This window comes from Oncorhynchus mykiss, chromosome 13 (assembly GCF_057628025.1).
Source record: "Oncorhynchus mykiss isolate SJ-2025 chromosome 13, ASM5762802v1, whole genome shotgun sequence".
NCBI classification, from domain to species: Eukaryota; Metazoa; Chordata; class Actinopteri; order Salmoniformes; family Salmonidae; genus Oncorhynchus; species Oncorhynchus mykiss.
The window spans coordinates 29,134,701-29,156,598 of NC_143034.1; the positions used below are offsets into that span (position 1 = coordinate 29,134,701).

A 21,898-nucleotide genomic window follows, 5' to 3' on the forward strand; every position below is an offset into this window, starting at 1 on the left:
TCTAGTGACTTGAAGAATATGCACCCTGAAGTATAAGCTACATGTTGCCTGATTCATGGGAAATAAACATTCTGTACTGTACACCGATGGATAGAGCACTGGGTGAGATCTGTCATTTTGGATGTATTTACCTTTGGGAGCCACCTCACTGAGTACAGTGGCACTGCTGGAGCCTCCGTAGAGAGGCTCCGCCTGGGCCCTCGCTGCTGGGAGGCACACCAAGCCACCACTCCCCCGATGACTCAGCTGCTCCCTCTGTTTCAGGGAGACCTCTACCCTGGATGGCTCCAGGCCCAACACCAGGCCCATCACCTCATTGCATTGAGGGAACTCAGCCACAACTGAGTGGACTGCCTGATGCTGATTTCCCCTCAGTAAAGCTTCTTGGCGCAGCTGTGTAGGAGGACCGAATGCATACCCTGGATATCCTGGGCTCATGGTGGGAGGTGGTGGTGGTGGTGGAGGAGGAGGAGGATAGGTCTGTAATAAACATCAACAAAGCGTCCAAAATATGACTCTGAGTATCAATAATACGACACTGTGAATCAATGATATGACACTGACATGGCCGGCCTGCCCATTAGGCAGGATTAGATTGACGGGGGCAGCATTTTGTAAGCTGAACTGACCAAGATACACCTCCAACAACAACACATAGAACCTCACATAATTCTGCACAAAAACAAAGGCAATTCCTCTCAACCAGTGGCATATGGGCTTTTTAGTTGAGCGCTGATGCCGCCCCTTTGATAAGCAGTGCCCCCTTTGTCAAAGGCAGGGGCGCAAAATGTTTTTCTTGACCATTCCCAGTGCGCCTACCCGGTAAGCTGTTGGAGAGATGCATCTCTGAAGCGCTCCACCAACGTTCCCTCAACAACAACAAAAATAGCTGTGCAGCGACGCTCCCCAACTGCAGGAAACTCAATTGCATCCACAAATTACAATTCGTAACATACTATATGAATTGCAATTCGTAACATATTATACAAAATAGATGATGGACACCCACAAATGAATACATGCCATACGAAACATAACATATCATCACCGATCGAACATCTCTGGATCTGAAAATAGCTGCGCAGCGACGCTCCCCATTCAACCTGACAGAGCTTGAGATGATCTGCAGAGAAGAAGGGGAGAAACTCCCCAAATACAGGGTTGCCAAGCTTGTAGCGTCATACCCAAGAAGACTCGAGGCTGTATTCGCTGCCAAAGATGCTTCAACAAAGAACTGAGTAAAGGGTCTGAACACTTATGTAAATGTGATATTTCAGTTTATTTCTTCTAAAAAACTGTTTCTACTTTGTCATTATGGTGTATTGAGTTCAGATTGATAAGGGGGAAAAAAAGATTTAAACCATTTTAGAATAAGGCTGTAATGTAACAAAATGTGGGAAAAGTGAAGGGGTCTGAATACTTTCCAAACGCACTGTATAGATTATTAGCTATTCAAATGTAATGTTATACCCCTGAAAGGGGGGGAAATATGAGAAACTATTCATACTGACACGTAACATCAGCGACAGTTCAGTCAGTTGCAATGATGGATTGCATAAAACAACCAACTCTTTACATAGATATCTGTTTTTTTTTCAAACGACATAGCTTTCACATTTGCATTCCTAGGCATTATTAATCAAACCCCCGAGCAAACAGACATCAATGGAACACACATGATCGTATTATCGCATTCACATGAACTAGTGGAATATCACTTACGATTCTGCATTAATATAATAAACTACAACGTCCAGTGAGCGATCGAGATGTGATGAACAATCCCGATATAAACGAAAACATGTCACATTTTAGAACTGTATTAGAACTTTAGAACTGTATTGTTTACATTCTGATTGCAATTGAATGGAGGCCCGAAAATAAATATACGCCATGTGGAGATGTTCATATTGAAACACATCTTATTTTTTATGGTTCCGAACTTGTTTGATAAGATGAGTACAGATTGTCTTAGTGGACCCCACATGGGGACCAGACCCCAAGTTTGAGAACCACTGTACTAACCTCACTCTGCTTGCTTCCTCTCTCTCTCTCTCTCTCTCTCTCTCTCTCTCTCTCTCTCTCTCTCTCTCTCTCTCTCTGTCTCCTCTGTTTCCTCCTGCATGCATTGCAGCCTGCTTCAGCCTCACCGCTGAGCGCCAAGTCACTGTCTGTCTCAGTAGCCTGCTCTCTGTATCATGAGAACTTAGAAGCCTATTTTTTTGCTCCTGCGAAGGTAGGCTCCGTTTGAAGTTAGCTTATTACTTTCTCCTTCTAGCTCACTAAGTTATAAGAGTCCTTCGATGTTACTGCAATAGATGTAAAAAATTACAATTAAAACAACAAAAAACATGCCTGTGCATGTGACTTTCCCCGTTGTCCTCTTCTCAGCTGTCTATCACAGCCTCCTGGTTTCCACCAATCAGAGTGCCCGAATGCACATTTGGACTCTGACCCCTCCCCCTCTAGGTCAGAGTTGCTATCATTGTCTGCAGACAATGATGCAGATTTGGCTGCCGACCAAAGTATCAGTGTGTTTATTTTTAGGAAGAAGTGAGTTGTTGGGTTTATTGTTGGGAGGGTTAATGCTACTTTATGGTGATTGACTGGAAGCAATCACCTTTGGCCTAGTTATCTTATTAAATTTGTAGCTGAATAGTACTGCTGCAGATCATGTATACTAAAATATATATATATATATATTTCTGTATGTAATAAAGCCGTTTTGTGGGGAAAACTCATTCTGATTAGCTTGGCCTGGCTCCCCAGTGGGTGGGCCTTGCTCCCAAGTATGTGGGCCCATCGCTGCGCCCCTGACCAGTCATGTCAAATCCATAAATTAGGGCCTAATGAGTTTATTTCAATTGACTGATTTCTTTCTTTGAACTGAAACTCAGTCAAATATTTGAATTTGTTGCACGTTGCATTTATATTTTTGTTCGGCGTATATTTCAGATACTCCGTGTGAATGTCGTTTATAATTGCATGTGTTGCATTGAATGCATGAGCGTCTTGCAGTGTATGTTATTGTCCAGAGATGGTTCATTCCTATGTAGCCTGTAGTAGACTGTCCTTGTGCTCCCTCGTGCACAGTACGATTTATGACTCTGTGGAACTAGACACAGATCAGATAAGATCTCCACCCGTCCTGAGAGAGAGGGCCATAAATCTCGCCTGTCTCAGTAATTAGTTCTCTCTCTCTCTCCAGCGAGATGTTTGTACATATACAGCTGTAAATGTGTATGCTGTTATGTGAATATCCCTGTATAGATGCTATGCCATTATTTCCTATGTAGATATACCATTTGCATGGCTTACGACATTGTATATTTAAGCAATAAGGCACGAGGGTGTGTCGTATATTGTCAATTTAAGTGCTGTTCTTATGCACGGCGCATCGCGGACATACCACAAACCCCCAAGGTTTGTTTATTGCTGTTATAAACTGGTTACCAACATAATTAGAACAGTAAAAATAAATGTTTTGTCATACCCGTGCTATACGGTCTGATATACCACGGCTGTCAGCCAATCAGCATTCAGGGCTCGAACCACCCAGTTTGTAATTGTTCTTACTTGTCAGAACCACAAGTCCATCCCATGTAAACGGATGATTTCTGCCTGCGAGTGTGAATACTATAGTGTGTGGTGGTGATGAAGATAATAAAAGTCCTGGTCTAAGATGCATCCGTACTGTTCTTCCCGGACAGTCTGTAGCGAGTCAGAACCAATTATATCAGCATTAAGTACTAGAGGGTGAGGGCGTTCACAGCCGACCGCTCAGACGAGCTCCAGCTAGCCGTTTTTACAATAGAAGTCTTTCCCGTCAGCTAGCCACCTAACTGACTGACCTATCATATCCTATAAACGACTATTTACCGGTTTGGTACTCATTCTCCGAGAGTTTTTTTTTGTTCTTGTTTGGTGGATGGATGTTTGCAGACACGGTTTATTATATATATATTTTTAATTAGAGCTCAGTCAGATCAAGAATAGCCTATCATTTTTCTGAATTTTGATCAATGTTGTGAGCAAAATGTAGATTTGGACCTGAAATGTATTTTCTTTATTGTGCATACAGTACCAGTCAAAAGTTTGGACACACCTACTCATTCTAGGGTTTTTCTTTATTTTACTATTTTCTACATTGTAGAATAATAGTGAAGACATCAGAACAAACTCAGTGTGAACAGAGAAATGAACAGATATGGAATGATGTACTAACCAAAAAAGTGTTAAATAAATCAAAATCTATTTGATATTTGAGATTCTTCAAAGTAGCCACCCTTTGCCTTGACGACAGCTTCGGCACACTCTTGGCATTCTCTCAACCAGCTTCATGAGGTAGTCACCTGGAATGCATTTCAATTAACAGGTGTCCCTTGTTAAAAGTTCATTTGTGGAATTTCTTTCCTTCTTAATGTGTTTGAGCCAATCAGTTGTGTTGTGACAAGGTAGGGGGGTATAGAGAATATATCCCTATTTGGTAAAATACCAAGTCGATATTATGACAAGAACAACTCAAATAAGAATTACTTTAAGACATGAAGGTCAGTCAATATGGAAAATTTCAAGGACTTTGAAAGTTTCTTCAAGTGCAGTCGCAGAAAACATCAAGCACTATGATGAAACTGACTCTCATGAGGACCGCCACAGGAAAGGAAGACCCAGAGTAACCTCTGCTGCAGGGGAAAAGTTCATTAGAGTTACCAGCCTCAGAAATTGCAGCCTAAATAAATGCTTCACAGAGTTTAAAGTTTGCCCTTGCTGTCTCTGCCTGGCTGGTTCCCCTCTCTCCACTGGGATTCTCTGCCTCTAACCCTATTACAGGGGCTGAGTCACTGGCTTACTGGTGCTCTTTCATGCCGTCCCTAGAGTGGGTTGAGTCACTGACATGATCTTCCTGTCTGGGTTGGCGCCCCCCCTTGGGTTGTGCCGTGGAGGAGATCTTTGAGGGCAATACTCGGCCTTGTCTCAGGATGGTAAGTTGGTGGTTGAAGATATCCCTCTAGTGGTGTGGGGGCTGTGCTTTGGAAAAGTGGGTGGGGTTATATCCTTCCTGTTTGGCCCTGTCCGGGGGTATCATCGGATGGGGCCACAGTGTCTCCTGACCCCTCCTGTCTCAGCCTCCAGTATTTATGCTGCAGTAGTTTATGTGTCGGGGGGCTAGGGTCAGTTTGTTATATCTGGAGTACTTCTCCTGTCTTATCCGGAGTCCTGTGTGAATTTAAGTATGCTCTCTCTAATTCTCTCTCCCTTTCTTTCTTTCTTTCTTTCTTTCTTTCTTTCTTTCTTTCTTTCTTTTTTTCTTTCTTTCTTTCTTTCTCTCTCTCTCTCGGAGGACCTGAGCCCTAGGACCATGCCTCAGGACTACCTGGCATGATGATTCCTTGCTGTCCCCAGTCCACCTGGCCGTGCTGCTGCTCCAGTTTCAACTGTTCTGCCTGCGGCTATGGAATCCTGACCTGTTCACCGGACGTGCTACCTGTCCCAGACCTGCTGTTTACAACTCTCTAGAGACAGCAGGAGTGGTAGAGATACTCTTAATGATCAGCTATGAAACGCCAACTGACATTTACTCCTGAGGTTCTGACTTGCTGCACCCTCGACAACTACTGTGTATTATTATTATTTGACCGTGCTGATCATTTATGAACATTTGAACATCTTGGCCATGTTCTGTTATAATCTCCACCTGGCACAGCCAGAAGAGGACTGGCCACCCCTCATAGCCTGGTTGCTCTCTAGGTTTCTTCCTAGGTTTTGGCCTTTCTAGGGAGTTCTCCTAGCCACCGTGCTTCTACACCTGCATTGCCTTCTGTTTGGGGTTTTAGGCTGGGTTTCTGTACAGCACTTTGAGATATCAGCTGATGTAAGAAGGGCTATATAAATATATTTGATTTGATTTGATTCAAGTAACAGACACATCTCAGCGTCCTCTGGCAACGGGGGTCTCCATGTAGATGTTGAGCCTGGAACTGACACAGACCTGAAACAGCTTTGCCACATTCGATCCAGGGCATTGGCAAACACAATGTAAGTAATTTAATTGATGCACCCCTAATTGCACCAAATATATCTGTTTATCCTACAGCTATTGTAAGCAGTAATCATGAGCCTTTTAACCAGAGTTACACTGTTAGCACTGAGGCGGTGTGCAATAGTAGGAAAACCACTTTACGCAGCTCACCCTGCACTATCAGCTCCAATGTGAATAACAAGAGTAAGTCTACCTCTGAAAAGCTTCCCAGTAACGCATTAAAAACAATCAAGAAACACAGAAAAGTGCTAAAAAATATCCCATATTAACATATGTAGCCTAATATGACATTCATATTCTGACTTTCTCTGAAACTCACTTAGATAATACCCTTGATGATACAATGGTAACAATACATGGTTATAACATCTAACGAAAAGACAAAAATGCCAATTGAGGCGGTGTTGCGGTCTATATTCAGAACCACATTCCTGTAAATAGAGAGACGGTATAATGTTAAATACTGTTCAAGTAATATGGCCACAGGTTCATCTGCCTCACCTAAAACCCATTATTTTGGGAAGCTGCTATAGACAACCTGTCACGTTCTGACCTTAGGTATTTTGTTATGTCTTTGTTTTAGTATGGTCAGGGTGTGAGTTGGGTGGGTTGTCTATGTTCCTTTTTCTATGATTTGGGATTTCTGTGTTTGGCCTGGTATGGTTCTCAATCAGAGGCAGCTGTCAATCGTTGTTCCTGATTGAGAACCATACTTAGGTAGCCTGGTTTCACTTTTGAGTTGTGGGTGATTGTTTCCTGTGTCTGTGTGTTCCAAACGGAACTGTTTCGGTATGTTTTTCCACTTTGTTGTTTTTGTATTTTGTCGTGTTCAATTTGTTCTATTAAATATGGACACTTACCACGCTGCGCTTTGGTCCTCCTCTTCTTCTTCCACCAACAGCCGTTACACAACCAAGTGCTAACAGTCAGAATCTGGATAACATGTGTGAAATTCTTGATAATGTACAGTATGTGATATCAACAGAGAAGTATCTTTTAAATATTAACTGGCATTCATCAAGCTGCCCACTCAGAAAAAAACTTCAAACTGTAACCAGTGCCTGCAACCTGGATCAGGTTGTCAGTCAACCTACCAGGGTAGTTACAAACAGCACAGGAATGAAATCATCAACATGTATTGATCACATTTTTACTAACGCTGCAGATATTTGCTTTAAAGCAGTATCCAAATCCATAGTTGGTAGTGATCACAATATAAGAACCATATCTAGAAAAAACAAAGTTCCAAAGGCTGGGCCTAATATAGTGTATAAGAGGTCATACAATAAGTTTTGTTGTGATTCACATGTCGATGATGTAAAGAATATTTGCTGGTCTGTGGTGTGTAATGAGGAGCAACCAGATGCTGCACTTCACGCATTTATGAAACTACTTATTCCAGTTACTAATAAGCACGCACCCATTAAGAAAATGACTGTAAAAACTGTTAAATCCGCTAGGTTTGATGTGGGAATTGAAAAATTGTATGGTTGAGAAGGATGAGGCAAAAGGTATGGCAATTAAGTCAGGCATTAAGTCAGGCAACTGATTGGCAAACGTACTGCAAAATAAGATATCATGTGACTAAACTTTGCCTCTAATTCGGGATTATATTTAGGTAGGCTTTTCCCCCACCTGCATTTGTGGGATATTGATTGTTTGTTAGTGTGTTTGGGCACTACGTCCCCACGGTCTGTGTACGTTTTTGTAATTGTTAGTTTCACTTAAATAAATATGTGGAACTATACTCATGCTGCGCCTTGGTCCGCTCATTTCCAAGATCGTGATACATTGCCTGATGTGAACCATGCCTCGAATCTCAGAAGATCCTAGATTAAGAATTGTTGACTTCAATAAAGCTGGAAAGGGTTACAAAAGTTTCTCTAAAAGCCTTGATGTTCATCAGTCCACGGTAAGACAAATTGTCTACAAACAGAGAAAGTTCAGCACTGTTGCTACTCTCCCTAGTAGTGGCTGTCCTGGACAGATGACTGCAAGAGCACAGAGCAGAATGCTCAATGAGGTTAAGAAGAATCCTAGAGTGTCAGCTAAAGACTTCACAGGAATCTCTGGAACATGCTAATATCTCTGAAGAGTCTATGATATGTAAAACACTAAACAAGAATGGTGTTCATGGGAGGACGCCACGGAAGAAGCCACTGCTGTCCAAAAACAACATTGCTTCACGTCTGAAGTTTGCAAAAGAGCATCTGGATGGTCCACAGAGCTACTGGCAAAATGTTCTGTGGACAGATGTTTGTTTTGTCAACTTAGGTCTGTGGACAGATGAAACTACAGTTGAGTTGTTTGGAAGGAACACACAACACTATGTGTGGAGAAAAAAAGGCATAGCACACCAACATCAAAACCTCATCCCAACTGTAAAGTATGGTGGAGGAAGCATCATGGTTTGGAGCTGCTTTGCTGCCTCAGGGCCTAGACAGCTTGCTATCATCAACGGAAAAATTAATTCCCAAGTTTATCAAGACATTTTGCAGGAGAATGTAAGGCTATCTGTCCGCCAATTGAAGCAACAGAACAACAACCCAAAACACAGAAGTAAATCAACAACAGAATGGCTTCAACAGAAGAAAATACACCTTCTGGAGTGGCCCAGTCAGAGTCCTGACCTCAACCTGATTGAGATACTGTGGCATGCCCTCGGGAGCAGTTCACACCAAACATCCCAAGAATATAGCTTCACTGAAACAGTTTTGTAAAGAGGAATGGTCCAAAATTCCTCCTGACCGTTGTGCAGGTCTGATCCTCAACTGCAGAAAATGTTTGGTTGAGGTTATTGCTGCCAAATGAGAGGAGAAATGATTTGAGAGATGTTCAAAACATATACACAATGATCAAGTATGGTAGGTTCTGAGACACCAGCAGCATAACACTCTGCATCCCACTGCTGGCTTTCTTCTGAGCTAAGCAGGGTTGTTCCTGCTGCAGATGCTGCTGAAAGTTGTGTTGGAGGACTGTTAGGAGGCACTCTTTCCTCTGGTCTAAAAGAATGCCCAGGGCAGTCCTTGGGGACATTGCCCTGTGTAGGGTGCTGTCTTTCGGATGGGATGTTAAACGGTGTCCTGACTCTCTGTGGTCACTAAAGATCCCATGGCACTCATTGTAAGAGTAGGGGTGTTAACCCTGGTGTCCTGGCTAAAATCCCAATCTGGCCCTCATACCTAATCATCCCCATTTTACAATTGGCTCATTAATCCCTCCTCTCCCCTGTAACTATTCCCCAGGTTGTTGCTGTAACTGAGAATGTGTTCTCAGTCAACTTACCTGGTAAAGAAAACACATATTTGATTGTATTTTGGGACAATTCAACCAAACATCATAGATAATCGTTTGATCAACAATGAAATATGGTAAAGCATGTTTGTTTTGTCAACTTAAATATGGTAAATTTGTCAATCACATCTTTCACATCTCTATCTCACACTCACTTTGTTTTCTCACCCAACATAATATATAGGCATTTAGCAGACTCTCTTATCCAGAGAGACTTACAGGAGCAATTAGGGTTAAGTGCCTTGCTCAAGGGCACATCGACATATTTTTCACCGAGTTGGCTCAGGGATTCAAAAGAGCGACCGTTCAGATACTGGCCCAACGCTCTTAACCACTCGACTACCTGCCGCCCCGTTCTTCACTGTCTCCAATCTCACTCCTAACTCAGTAACAGGCCAGCTCAAGCATGAACCTTTACATAGAGTACTGTTTATACTGTAGCTCTGAGTCTTGCTCAACTGTCCTTACTCACACTGTTAATATTGGTCTTGTCCCACCCTGACCCAATAAGACTTCACCATTACAATGTTTTTATTAAGTCAGTTCCTTCCCATCCTTGGGAACAAAGTGAAACCTTTCAATTGAGTTGTTCTTAACTCCCCTTTTCTTGACTCCAGTATCTTTGTGATCATCTGTAATTCAAGTGATTTGTTTGGGGAATTCAGACTGTGACCTCTAATCATATATTTGATTGGAGATGACTGCTTCAGTGTCGTCAGTCGAGATCAAACTTTATAGATTATCTCAACTTTATAGATGCCAAAAGTGTTATCTGTACAGGGCCATGATCCACTCCCATTAGACTAACCCTCTTTTGACAATGTCTCAGGATTATGCTTCTTTAAAGGAATTGCATAGAGTTCGCTGCCTATTTATTTTTCCGTGATGATTTGTTAATGATCTCATACTGAATCATACTAACTAAATGTTATGATGAAGATAACATTATAACACTACAGCACGTGTCAAAATCATTCCATGGAGGGCCGAGCATCTGCGGGATTTCGCTCCTCGTACTTCATTGATGAATTAAGGACACTAATTAGTAAATAACTCCCTTCACCTGGAAAAACAGACACTAGGCCCTACTTGGAATGATTTGGACACCCCTGACCTACAATATAAAATAGACTGGCATAAAATCCTCTCTTTAAGTGTTCCTTGATATTTGATCATGTTCATCATCCCCTTCTGAACAATGTTACTTCCCAATGACAAGACAGTGGACTGAGAGGATAAATGATTTGAGAGATCATGCTCAAGACAAACAGACAACGATCAACTACGGTAGATACTGAAACATCTTTTATTATGTGATTTGGGACAATTCAACCAAACGTCACACATTGTCATTCGATCAACAAGGACATTCAAAAGCATGTTTGTTTTGTCAACTTAAATATCAAATATGGTCAATTTATGAAATATTGCACGGTTCTGCACATTCAACGAGCATACAGGCAACACCAGAGCAATGCCATCCAGAGGAGATTATAACAGTTTAACATTCTTGGTGTTCCTTTTAGCCGCAGGTGGAACCAGGCTTTTACTGACAGGTGGGTTTGGGTGGGTAAGGGAACTATTTTTTCGCCACCTCCATGTCCACATCCTCTGTACGGGAGACAACCTTTCCATCGATTATCTCCTCGATCACCATCCTCACTCTCTTTGTCACCACTGGCTCAGCTACAAAGTAGGGACACATAACCGTTAGTAAGTACACTTAGTGTTGGGCATAGCCAATAAGGAGAAGCACAGAACCATGAGAACAGATTGGCACCTTTAGCACCTTCAACTCAACCAAATCCTTTGTGTTCTAGAGTGTTTCACAATTGCTGCTGCTGGGTTCAATCAATATGGGATTTGATGTGATAGAAAAGGGTCTCGCTCTACTTACGTTTCTTGACCTCAACAATCTCAACCTTCTTGGTGATGACAGCTCTCCTGGAGGGCAGAAGATAGTCGAAGTGTTAAGCACCTTCCTATTGAACATCTCTACATTGATCTCTCTACTCTGTAGCACAGTCTCTATTGCCCAGTTCCAAATCGACCCCTGGCCCCTTCCCCTGGGCACTTCTTGTAGATCTGTAACGTTTTGATGGGCTACTGTAGGTCATTAGCATAATGATGATTGCTCCATCTTGCCCTCTAGTAATATGTAATATTCACAACCATAGTTCTTGCATGTATCCAGTCATTTTAGATCAAAAGTGCTTACAGCAGGTGGTTATGTGTCAAAGGTGTAGGGGATACTGAAAGGCAAACAGGCTAGGGGTTGATTTGTAATTGGTATGTAAACGTCCATTTATCATTTACATTGGGTATGTGAGGCCCATGTAAATCCCATTGGGTATGCACATTAGAGATCTGCACCCTGCTCTCCTCTCCTTACCCGACATCCTCTCCGTCCAGCAGCCTCCTGTACTCGGCGATCTCCATCTCCAGCCGAGTCTTGATGTCCAGGAGCATGCGGTACTCGCCGGCCTGCCTCTCGATGTCCGTCTTCATGCGACCCAGCTCCTGCTCCAGGCTGTTGACCATGCCCTGGAGCTGGTTCAGCTGCATGCTGTAGCGGGACTCAGTCTCATTCAGCTGGCCCTCCGAGGCTGATTTCTATAGGAAGAGAGGGAGGAAGAGGAAGGGTTAAAGACTTCAGACCGATTCAACAAGTGGTGTTGATTTAGGCCAAGTCTCGACTACCCGCACTGACATCAGTGCATGATTGAGGTGAAGTTCCTGGTGAGCACGTGTTTTTAAGAATTCAGTTTTGAGGATCACAGCTGTGGTGTAACAAAAAAACGGTTATCCTCAACTTCACTTCAACTTCACTTCATCTATCCATCGATCGAAGAGCTTGTCAAAAATGAAATGCATTATTATTATTGTGATCATTACAAAGCTCTGAGTTGACTGATTGCTTCTCTCTCTAGAACTAATCCATCATATTCAGTTTCTAAAAGGGAAATCTGAGGACTCATGTGTAACCCGTAGGGTAGACATGTATTTATGAGGTCTAAATGATGATGGTTTTACTACGAGGTGTCAGTTGTACTGCACTGTTTAACTGAAGCTCCTAATCTTGTAAATGTCATGCATTTCCGAATCCCGAGTAATCTGCGACAGTAATTACACCCTATGAGCTCTAACTCATACGTCTAGCAACAACCAGGAGGCAGAGAGGGGTGTGACGTTAGGGGGTATTTGTTTGCTCACCAGGCTGAGCTGGGACTGCAGCTCGATCTGCAGGGCCTGCAGGGTCCTCTTGAGCTCGTTGATCTCACTACGGGACGTCTCCAGGGTCTCTGTGCTGCTGGTCACCACCTTGTTCAGCTCATCAAACTGGGATGGACAGAAGGAACATATGCACAAAATTAATTATCTATGGTCTGATATTTTACCTTTATTTATCTAGGCAAGTCAGTTAAGAACAAAATCTTGTTTTCATTGACGGCCTAGGAACAGTGCCTTGTTCAGGGGCAGAACGACAGATGTTTTACCTTGTCAGCTCGGGGGATTTGATCTTGCAACCTTTCAGGTTACTAGTCCAGCGCTCTACCCACTAGGCTACCTTAAGACGCACTAAGCCATTTTCATATGATCTAAAACAGAACAGATGGATCAAGAGGTTCTCCCTTGACAAGGTTGGGCTCTCGTTCTCCTCACCTTGCCCTTGTACCAGGTCTCCATGTCTCGGCGGTTCTTCTCGGCGATGCCCTCGTACTGAGTACGGATCTCCTCCATTATCTTGGCCATGTTCTGCTGGGGTGCTGCGTCCACCTCCACGTTCACTGAGCTGACGTTCATGTGGGCCCGCATGGCAGCAATCTCCTATAAGGGCCACAGAGGGATGACAGAGGTCAACTGGGGTCAGCACCAGGTGAGAGGCAAATGGAGGTTGCCACTGGGTAGGCTGTCCCTGGGTAAGATAAGATACAACTTTACTGCCCCAGACAGGGAAATTGTCTAGCACAATTACACAGGGGTGAGGCGTCAAATTGGGTCACAAACAGGTGAGGTGCACTGGTGTCTCAGGTTCAACCACATGACAAATCAATTAGGTACTTGGGTGCCACAAACGGTCAACATCTTTCATGCATCTTTCATAATAGTTACAGTGTTCATGGTGTATTTCCGTCAGCTTCTCTGACATCCTATACAACCGTCCTACAGTAAGTATATCCAACAGGAAATAGGACTTGCCACCATGTGATCTCAAGTGTGGTTTTAACAGCCATGCCGTACTGCTGCAGGGCTTGTAACAAATTTGCTGACAGCTTTAAAGCTACACAAACAGAGAGAGCGCAAACACTCCAAACAAGGTCTGTTTGATCTGTTGTTTGCATTGTCATTGATACAGCCAAAGACAATACTGCTTGGCATGCGATGAGAATGAATTATGTCTCTGACAACCACATTGTTTTCATCTAGGTAAAATATATAAGAATTTGGAAATGTGGGGAGGTCTTGCTATTGCTATTGCCATGACTCTTGGGGATATGGTATGATAAAAGAGGGCTTCCAAGGCCCCAACAGAGCCCTGAGGGACACCCACCTCCTCGTGGTTCTTCTTGAGGTAGACCAGCTCCTCCTTCAGCCCCTCAATCCGCATTTCCAGGTCTGACCGGGACATGGTCAACTCGTCCAGAACCTTCCTCAGTCCAGCGATGTCCGCCTCCACCGACTGACGCATAACCAGTTCATTCTCAAACCTTTCCGGAGGGGGAAAGGACAAACGGTGCATGTGAGTTAACCAGCATTATTAACAGTTGCCGCCAACAGTAAACATACCAAATGGCACAAAAACGAGTCAGACCAGCTTTACGTGCAGTCGACCGCTGATGATGTTCCTAAGGTGTACAGTAATGTGACATTGAGCATCACGTCGTGGACACGTTGACCTTCGTGTAATGTCACACTAGGAGTGCCTTCATACTCTAATAAGGGTATAAAAGTTGCACGACTAAAGTCGATATATGACGTATAGTTCCCATTCCAATCCCGACTTAAAGCATTATTCTAAGGTGAATTCAACAGTTGTTTGCCGCTTCCATCTTATAGACCCTTTGTACTCACTTGACTTTGAAGTCCTCCGCAGCCAGTCTGGCATTGTCTATCTGCAGGAGGATGCCGGCGTTGCTCAGAGTGGCAGCACTGATCTGAGAACAGGGCAACAGCAAAAAAACTGGTTGGTACATGGTACATTAAAAAGGAAGACGATTACACACTGTCAGGCCTATCACAATGATTACATCATTTGCTTTTGATTGTCAAAAACAATGAAGGTGCATTCTCCCGAGCCATAATCGTGAATAGCTGTAATGAGAGACTCTTAAAGTGTGATAAGGTGAAGCCTACCAGAGCTATAGTATTGTGTTAGTAAGTCATTGATTAGCCTCCTACCCACACAGATATACTGTAGCCTATCTCTGGCAAAGGCCACGCAGTTATGAATGGGACATGAAAGTAATACGCGTGACTAGAATCCCATCAGATGCAATAATTCAAAACGCTACTGAACAGTGGTGTGATTCATTTATAGCGTCATCATCGCGGCTCTCCCCTTTGAAAGAAGTAATGCAGGCGGCATGAGTGTGAATATAAATGTTGACAGGGAGATAAGTTGAATGGAAGTGAAGGTTTCACATGCCAAGCCCTTTTTTTGGTAGATTATTTATTTCAATAGACAATAGACTCATGGCAATTAAGTGCTATAATCCATCACTACTGTAAACTTGGTATGATTCCTCAATCAAATTCACATCCCGAGGGCACACTTCCATTGCAACATGACAGCTTCATAGACGCAGCCAGTCAATGAACTTCAGGGTATGTCTTGTGTCTTGTAAATAATAATTGAATTGTATATGAGAATAGATGTAGTTTTCTGCCAGAGTAGTGAGGCCCCAACAAATAGTGAGGTTGATGAAATAAAATGTAATCAAATCAATCTCGCTCAACATAGCAATATACTGTATTTATTATGCCCCAAAGATGCTCACCTTTCTGCGCAGGTCGACAAGAATAGCTTCGTATTTGCTGTAATCTCTGGTGACCGGTTTCTTATTCTCGTACCACTCGCGGATTTGACGCTCGAGCTGGGCATTCGCCGTCTCCAAGGAGCGCACCTTCTCCAGGTAGGTAGCCAAACGGTCGTTGAGGTTCTGCATGGTAGCTTTCTCGTTGACCGACACTGCATTACTACCATAGTTGCCATTGTCACCCCCAAGCCCACTGGACAGATCAAAACCGCTCCTGGTGCCCGAAGCATAAGATACGCGGACACTCTGTCCCCCTGCCCCTCCATAGACGCTTGGTGCCTGTGATGCGATGCGACTCTGGTAACCTCCTCCGAGAGACATGGAGGATGAGCCTCGGCTGCCTCCATAACTGCGAAGTGATAAAGCACTCATGGCGACGTTGTGATGATGGGTATGTAGAGATGACACAACCCGGAGTGGTACTTTGTAGAGTTGGTGGTGAATCAGTTCATGCCTGGTAGCAGAATATATACCCCCCTTGGAGGTGGGAGAGGCTGAAGGGCGTATTGAGATAATTATTTACGTGAATAGATATTCATCCAACAGGTGTGTCCTTAGTCAGCTCATTAAATAAGGTCACTAAGGTGTGGTGCGCGTGAGAGTTAGCTGGCATTCTGCCTCCATCATTTGTATCACTTTCATTTACAGTATGACAACTGTCACGGCATGTTAAACCTCAAGTGAGCAAGTTATGAATATGATAAGATAGAAGCTTACGTTTTAAGAGATGACCGACGACTGAATCCCGCAACAAAAAGTGTACTTTTCCCTCTGTAGTCACCGGGAAATGTAGGATACAGTAAAATAGGAACTCTAACTAAACTTAGTAGAACAGTAGGCTAGCCCACACGACATGCTCATGTTGGTAGGCTACGTTTTGGATTGATGAATTGATGACATGGTTACCCTGATATTTACTTGATGTTAAAAGATTCAAATAGGAAATGCCAATTTGTTAACAGAGATGTCACATGAATCAAGAGGGCATTCAGGACAGAGAGAGAGAGAGAGAGAGCGAGAGAGAGAGAGAGAGCGAGAGAGAGAGAGAGAGAGATAACAATTACAATGACCTTTAACAGGTACTCTAAACATCACATCAAAGGTATAGTTGGTTGCCCACACAGTACAGGTACAGTGGGGCAAAAAAGTATTTAGTCAGCCACCAATTGTGCAAGTTCTCCCACTTAAAAAGATGAGAGAGGCCTGTAATTTTCATCATAGGTACACTTCAACTATGACAGACAAAATGAGAAGAAAAAAAACAGAAAATCACACGATTTTTAATGAATTTATTTGCAAATAATGGTGGAAAATAAGTATTTGGTCAATAACAAAAGTGTATCTCAATACTTTGTTATATACCCTTTGTTGGCAATGACAGAGGTCAAACGTTTTCTGTAAGTCTTCACAAGGTTTTCACACACTGTTGCTGGTATTTTGACCCATTCCTCCATGCAGATCTCCTCTAGAGCAGTGATGTTTTGGGGCTGTTGCTGGGCAACACAGACTTTCAACTCCCTCCAAAGATTTTCTATGGGGTTGAGATCTGGAGACTGGCTAGGCCACTCCAGGACCTTGAAATGCTTCTTACGAAGCCACTCCTTTGTTGCCCAGGCGGTGTGTTTGGGATCATTGTCATGCTGAAAGACCCAGACACGTTTCATCTTCAATGCCCTTGCTGATGGAAGGTTTTCACTCAAAATCTCACGATACATGGCCCCATTCATTCTTTCCTTTACACGGATCAGTCGTCTTTGTCCCTTTGCAGAAAAACAGCCCCAAAGCATGATGTTTCCACCCCCATGCTTTACAGTAGGTATGGTGTTCTTTGGATGCAACTCAGCATTCTTTGTCCTCCAAACACGACGAGTTGAATTTTTACCAAAAAGTTATATTTTGGTTTCATCTGACCATATGACATTCTCCCAATCTTCTTCTGGATCATCCAAATGCTCTCTAGCAAACTTCAGACGGGCCTGGACATGTACTGGCTTAAGCAGGGGGACACGTCTGGCACTGCAGGATTTGAGTCCCTGGCGGCGTAGTGTGTGGGAGGCTCTGCTACTTTGGTCCCAGCTCTCTGCAGGTCATTCACTAGGTCCCCCCGTGTCGTTCTGGGATTTTTGCTCACCGTTCTTGTGATCATTTTGACCCCACGGGGTGAGATCGAGGGAGATTATCAGTGGTCTTGTATGTCTTCCATTTCCTAATAATTGCTCCCACAGTTGATTTCTTCAAACCAAGCTGCTTACCTATTGCAGATTCAGTCTTCCCAGCCTGGTGCAGGTCTACAATTTTGTTACTGGTGTCCTTTGACAGCTCTTTGATCTTGGCCATAGTGGAGTTTGGAGTGTGACTGTTTGAGGTTGTGGACAGGTGTCTTTTATACTGATAACAAGTTCAAACAGGTGCCATTAATACAGGTGGAGGACAGAGGAGCCTCTTAAATAAGAAGTTACTTGTCTGTGAGAGCCAGAAATCTTGCTTGTTTGTAGGTGACCAAATACTTATTTTCCACCATAATTTGCAAATAAATTCATTAAAAATCCTACAATGTGATTTTCTGGATTTTTTTCCTCATTTTGTCTGTCATAGTTGACGTGTACCTATGATGAAAATTACAGGCCTCTCTCATATTTTTAAGTGGGAGAACTTGCACAATTGGTGGCTGACTAAATACTTTTTTGCCCCACTGTATGTGTGGAATGGCCAAAACAACACACAGAAACACATTCATTTGCACTGAGCATACCAAACATTAGGAACACCTTCTTAATATTGAGATCATTTAGCACAGATAGCATGCCGAAAGATTGACATGCCATTTATTTAAACAATTGACATGCCATTGATATTAACTGAATTACACAGAAAACTGAGTTCAAGTTTGGCTTCTGCCGTAGGCCAGTGTTGGTACAGTATACAGGCCGCTAGACGTCTTCTCACGTCAAACTCAAGTCTCCGTTATTTTGTCAACAGGTGCAAAGTGTGAATCACGACCTAGGTGTTTCCCAGATGTTGAGCGTAAACACAACCTTTCCAGCACAGGTGGTGTCTTCGCCATCCCTCTATGGAGTTGCTTTCACAGACATGTCCTTGAGTATAAGACAGTTGCAATGATATGATTAGCTTGTAAAAATAGAAAGCAACCACAAACTGGCGTTGTTCTAATGACTTGCCCCTAACGGTTACCGATGCTGATGTACTTTTCACCTATTGTGAAATCAAACTCTATTATATGTTCAATATGCTGTCTGATTATATGTGACGGAATGCTGCAGGTCATGCTTAGTTATCATTTTCTATATAGCCTTTGCCGTACTGTGGTTATGGTATATCTGTGTGGGTAGGCTAATTAATTACTTACTAACACACCTTTATAGTTCTATGTACTGTATGTTATTATGCCTTCATAGCTGTTTTAGGAAAATCAAACATTCAAACGCAATACACTCCGTCCCTTATCTTTCAATCTCTGTTCTGATATGTATTATATCGTCATAACCTCAGTTGTTTACACTTTGAGAAAGTGATCTTGTGTTTGTGACTGCGTGACACATAACAATAGTAAAGCCCCCTTCACTGGCTCAAATAGCCGACCAATCAGCCTGTTACCAACCCTTAGTAAACTTCTGGAAAAATTGTGTTTGACCTGATGCAATGCTATTTTACAGTAAACAAATTGACAACAGACTTTCAGCACGCATATTGGGAAGGACACTCAACAAGCATGGCACTTACACAAATGACTGATGATTGGCTGAGAGAAATTGATGATAAAATGATTGTGGGGGCTGTCTTGTTAGACTTCAGTGCAGCTTTTGACATTATCGATCATAGTCTGCTGCTGGAAAAACATATGTGTTATGGCTTTACAGCCCCTGCTATAATGTGGATGAAGAGTTACTTATCTAACAGAACACTGAGTGTGTTCTTTAATGGAAGCCTCTCAAACATAATCCAGGTAGAAGCAGGAAATCCCCAGGGTAGCTGTTTAGGCCCTGTGTTTTTATCTCAATTTTTTCAAACGACATGCCACTGGCTTTGAGTAAGGCCAGTGTGTCTATGTATGCGGATGACTCAACACTATACATGTCAGCTACTACAGTGACTGAAATGACTGCAACACTCAACAAAGAGTTGTAGGTAGTTTTGGAATGGGTAGCAAAAAATAAGTTCATCCAAAATATTTCCAAAACTCAAAGCATTGTATTCGGGACAAATCATTCACTAAACCTTAAACTTCAACTACTGTACATCTTGTAATGATAAATGTGGAAATTGAACAAGTTGAGGTGAATCAACTGCTTGGAGTAACCCTGGATTATAAACTGTAATGTTCAAAATATATTGAGTCAACAGTAGCTAAGATGGGGAGGTCTGTCCATAATAAAGAGCTGCTCTGCCTTCTTAACAACACTATCAACAAGGCAGGTCCTACATGGCCTGGTTTTGTCGCACCTGGACTACTGTTCAGTCGTGTGGTCAGGTGCCACAAAGAGGGACTTGGGAAAATTGCAGTTGGCTCAGAACAGGGCAGCACGGCTGGCCCTTAAAAGTACACAGAGAGCTAACATTAATTTGATTTATTTTATTTTATTTCACCTTTATTTAACCAGGTAGGCAAGTTGAGAACAAGTTCTCATGTACAACTGCGACCTGGCCAAGATAAAGCAAAGCAATTCGACACATATAACAACACAGAGTTACACATGGAGTAAAACAAACATACAGTCAATAATACAGTAGAAAAATAAGTCTATATACAATGTGAGCAAATGAGGTGAGATAAGGGAGGTAAAGAAAATAAATAGGCCATGGTGGCGAAGTAAATACCATATAGCAATTAAAACACTGGAATGGTAGATTTGTCAGTAGATGAGTGTGCAAAGTAGAAATACTCGGGTGCAAAGGAGTAAAATAAATAAATAAATACAGTAGGGGAAGAGGTAGTTGTTTGGGCTATTTATAGATGGGCTATGTACAGGTGCAGTGATCTGTGAGCTGCTCTGACATCTGGTGCTTAAAGCTAGTGAGCTATTTATTAAAGCTATTAATGTCAATCTGCATGTCAATCTCTCGTGGTTCAAAGTGGAGGAGAGATTGACTTACTCATTACTTGTTTTTGTAAGAGGTGTTGACACCAATGCATACCTCACAAGACATGCCATCAGAGGTCTCTTCACAGTCCCCATGTCCAGAACAAACTATGGGAGGCGAATAGTACTACATAGAACCATGACTACATGGAACTCTATTTGACATCAGGTAACTGATGCAAGCAGTGGAATCGGATTCAAAAAGCAGGTAAAAATACACCTTCTGGAACAGCAGGGACTGTGAAGTAACACACACATAGGCACAGACACATGCATACACACACACACGATAACATACTCACTATACACACACGTACACATGGATTTTGCATTGTAGATATATGGTAGTGGAGTATGGGCCTGAGGGCACACACTCAGTGTGTTGTGAATTCTGTAATGAAGGTACTGTAATGTTTGAAAAAATTTCTCAGACTGCAGGAAGAGTAGCATCAGCTAATGGGGAATCCACAATAAACACATATACAAATAACAAACAGCTTTCTCTGTTGTAGTTCAATGTTGGCAATCCTCAATGCAGAAATAAATATATATAAAATCGCCAATAGCCTCAAATTAGTACTTGTGAGCCTCAATGAGAAATAACAAAACAGGTAATGAAAGGACATGAGCTTTTCCAAGGGAGCCACCTGGTCCATTCAGAACAATATGTACTTTCTAATGAAAACCGCTGTACGATGTTCCAATCAAAACACATGAATAGCCTTTCAGGTGAACAAGACTGGAGAGGAGCACATTCCCCACCCTCATAATCATAGCTTTGCCCAATTAAAAAAAATAGTTGTTTATTTTAGACCTGTAATTCCCCCTTTGGTTTTAATGCTTACAGGTTTTGCAGCATTTTTGAAAGTTACCCAAGCATAGCTTAGAGCTCTTACCCTAGAAGATCTGGAGCCTGCTGGTTTTCGGTCCTACCTGATAATTAATTGCACACACCTGGTGTCCCAAGTCTAAACCAGTCCCTGGTTCGAAGGGAACAATGAAAAGATGCAGTGGAACTGGCTTTGAAAGCAAGTTGAATTTGAAGGGCTGAGAGTATCTTTACTGTAATTGCCCGCCCGCCCTCCCTCCCTCCCTCCCTCCCTCTCTCTCTCTCTCCCTCCCTCCCTCCCTGTCCCTCTCTCTCTCTCCCTCCCTCCCTCCCTGTCTCTCTCTCTCTCTATCATGTGATTATTTTCAAGGTCAGAGTGGGTTGATGTTAGCTGGTTTGTCGACATGCTTTCATTTCGGTGGCCTTCACACAGGTGTGATGGAGGTCCCTGTCACGTCCCTACACTTTCCGCCTGTTCGTGAGTGACACGGCGTACTGACAGATGGCTACTGAACTACTACCCAATGGACACACTGGTTGAATCAACGTTGTTTCCACGTCATTTCAATTAAATGATGTTGAACCAACGTGGAATAGG

General features: G+C 42.8%; 1 protein-coding gene across 2 annotated transcripts; it reads right to left on the reverse strand.

Annotated features, from left to right (window-relative positions):
• Window positions 1–10,624: 10,624 nt before the first annotated feature.
• Window positions 10,625–21,489, reverse strand: e7 (type I keratin E7). Of its 2 annotated transcripts, XM_090194284.1 has the most exons (9): window positions 21,368–21,489; window positions 15,334–15,866; window positions 14,408–14,490; window positions 13,887–14,043; window positions 12,998–13,162; window positions 12,548–12,673; window positions 11,727–11,947; window positions 11,232–11,278; window positions 10,625–11,020 (listed from the first exon to the last, which is right to left on the reverse strand). In XM_090194284.1, exons 2-9 carry the CDS (start codon window positions 15,742–15,744, stop codon window positions 10,914–10,916), a joined length of 1,317 nt encoding a protein of 438 aa, XP_090050410.1. In that variant the 5' UTR covers window positions 15,745–15,866; window positions 21,368–21,489; the 3' UTR covers window positions 10,625–10,913.
• Window positions 21,490–21,898: the final 409 nt, after the last annotated feature.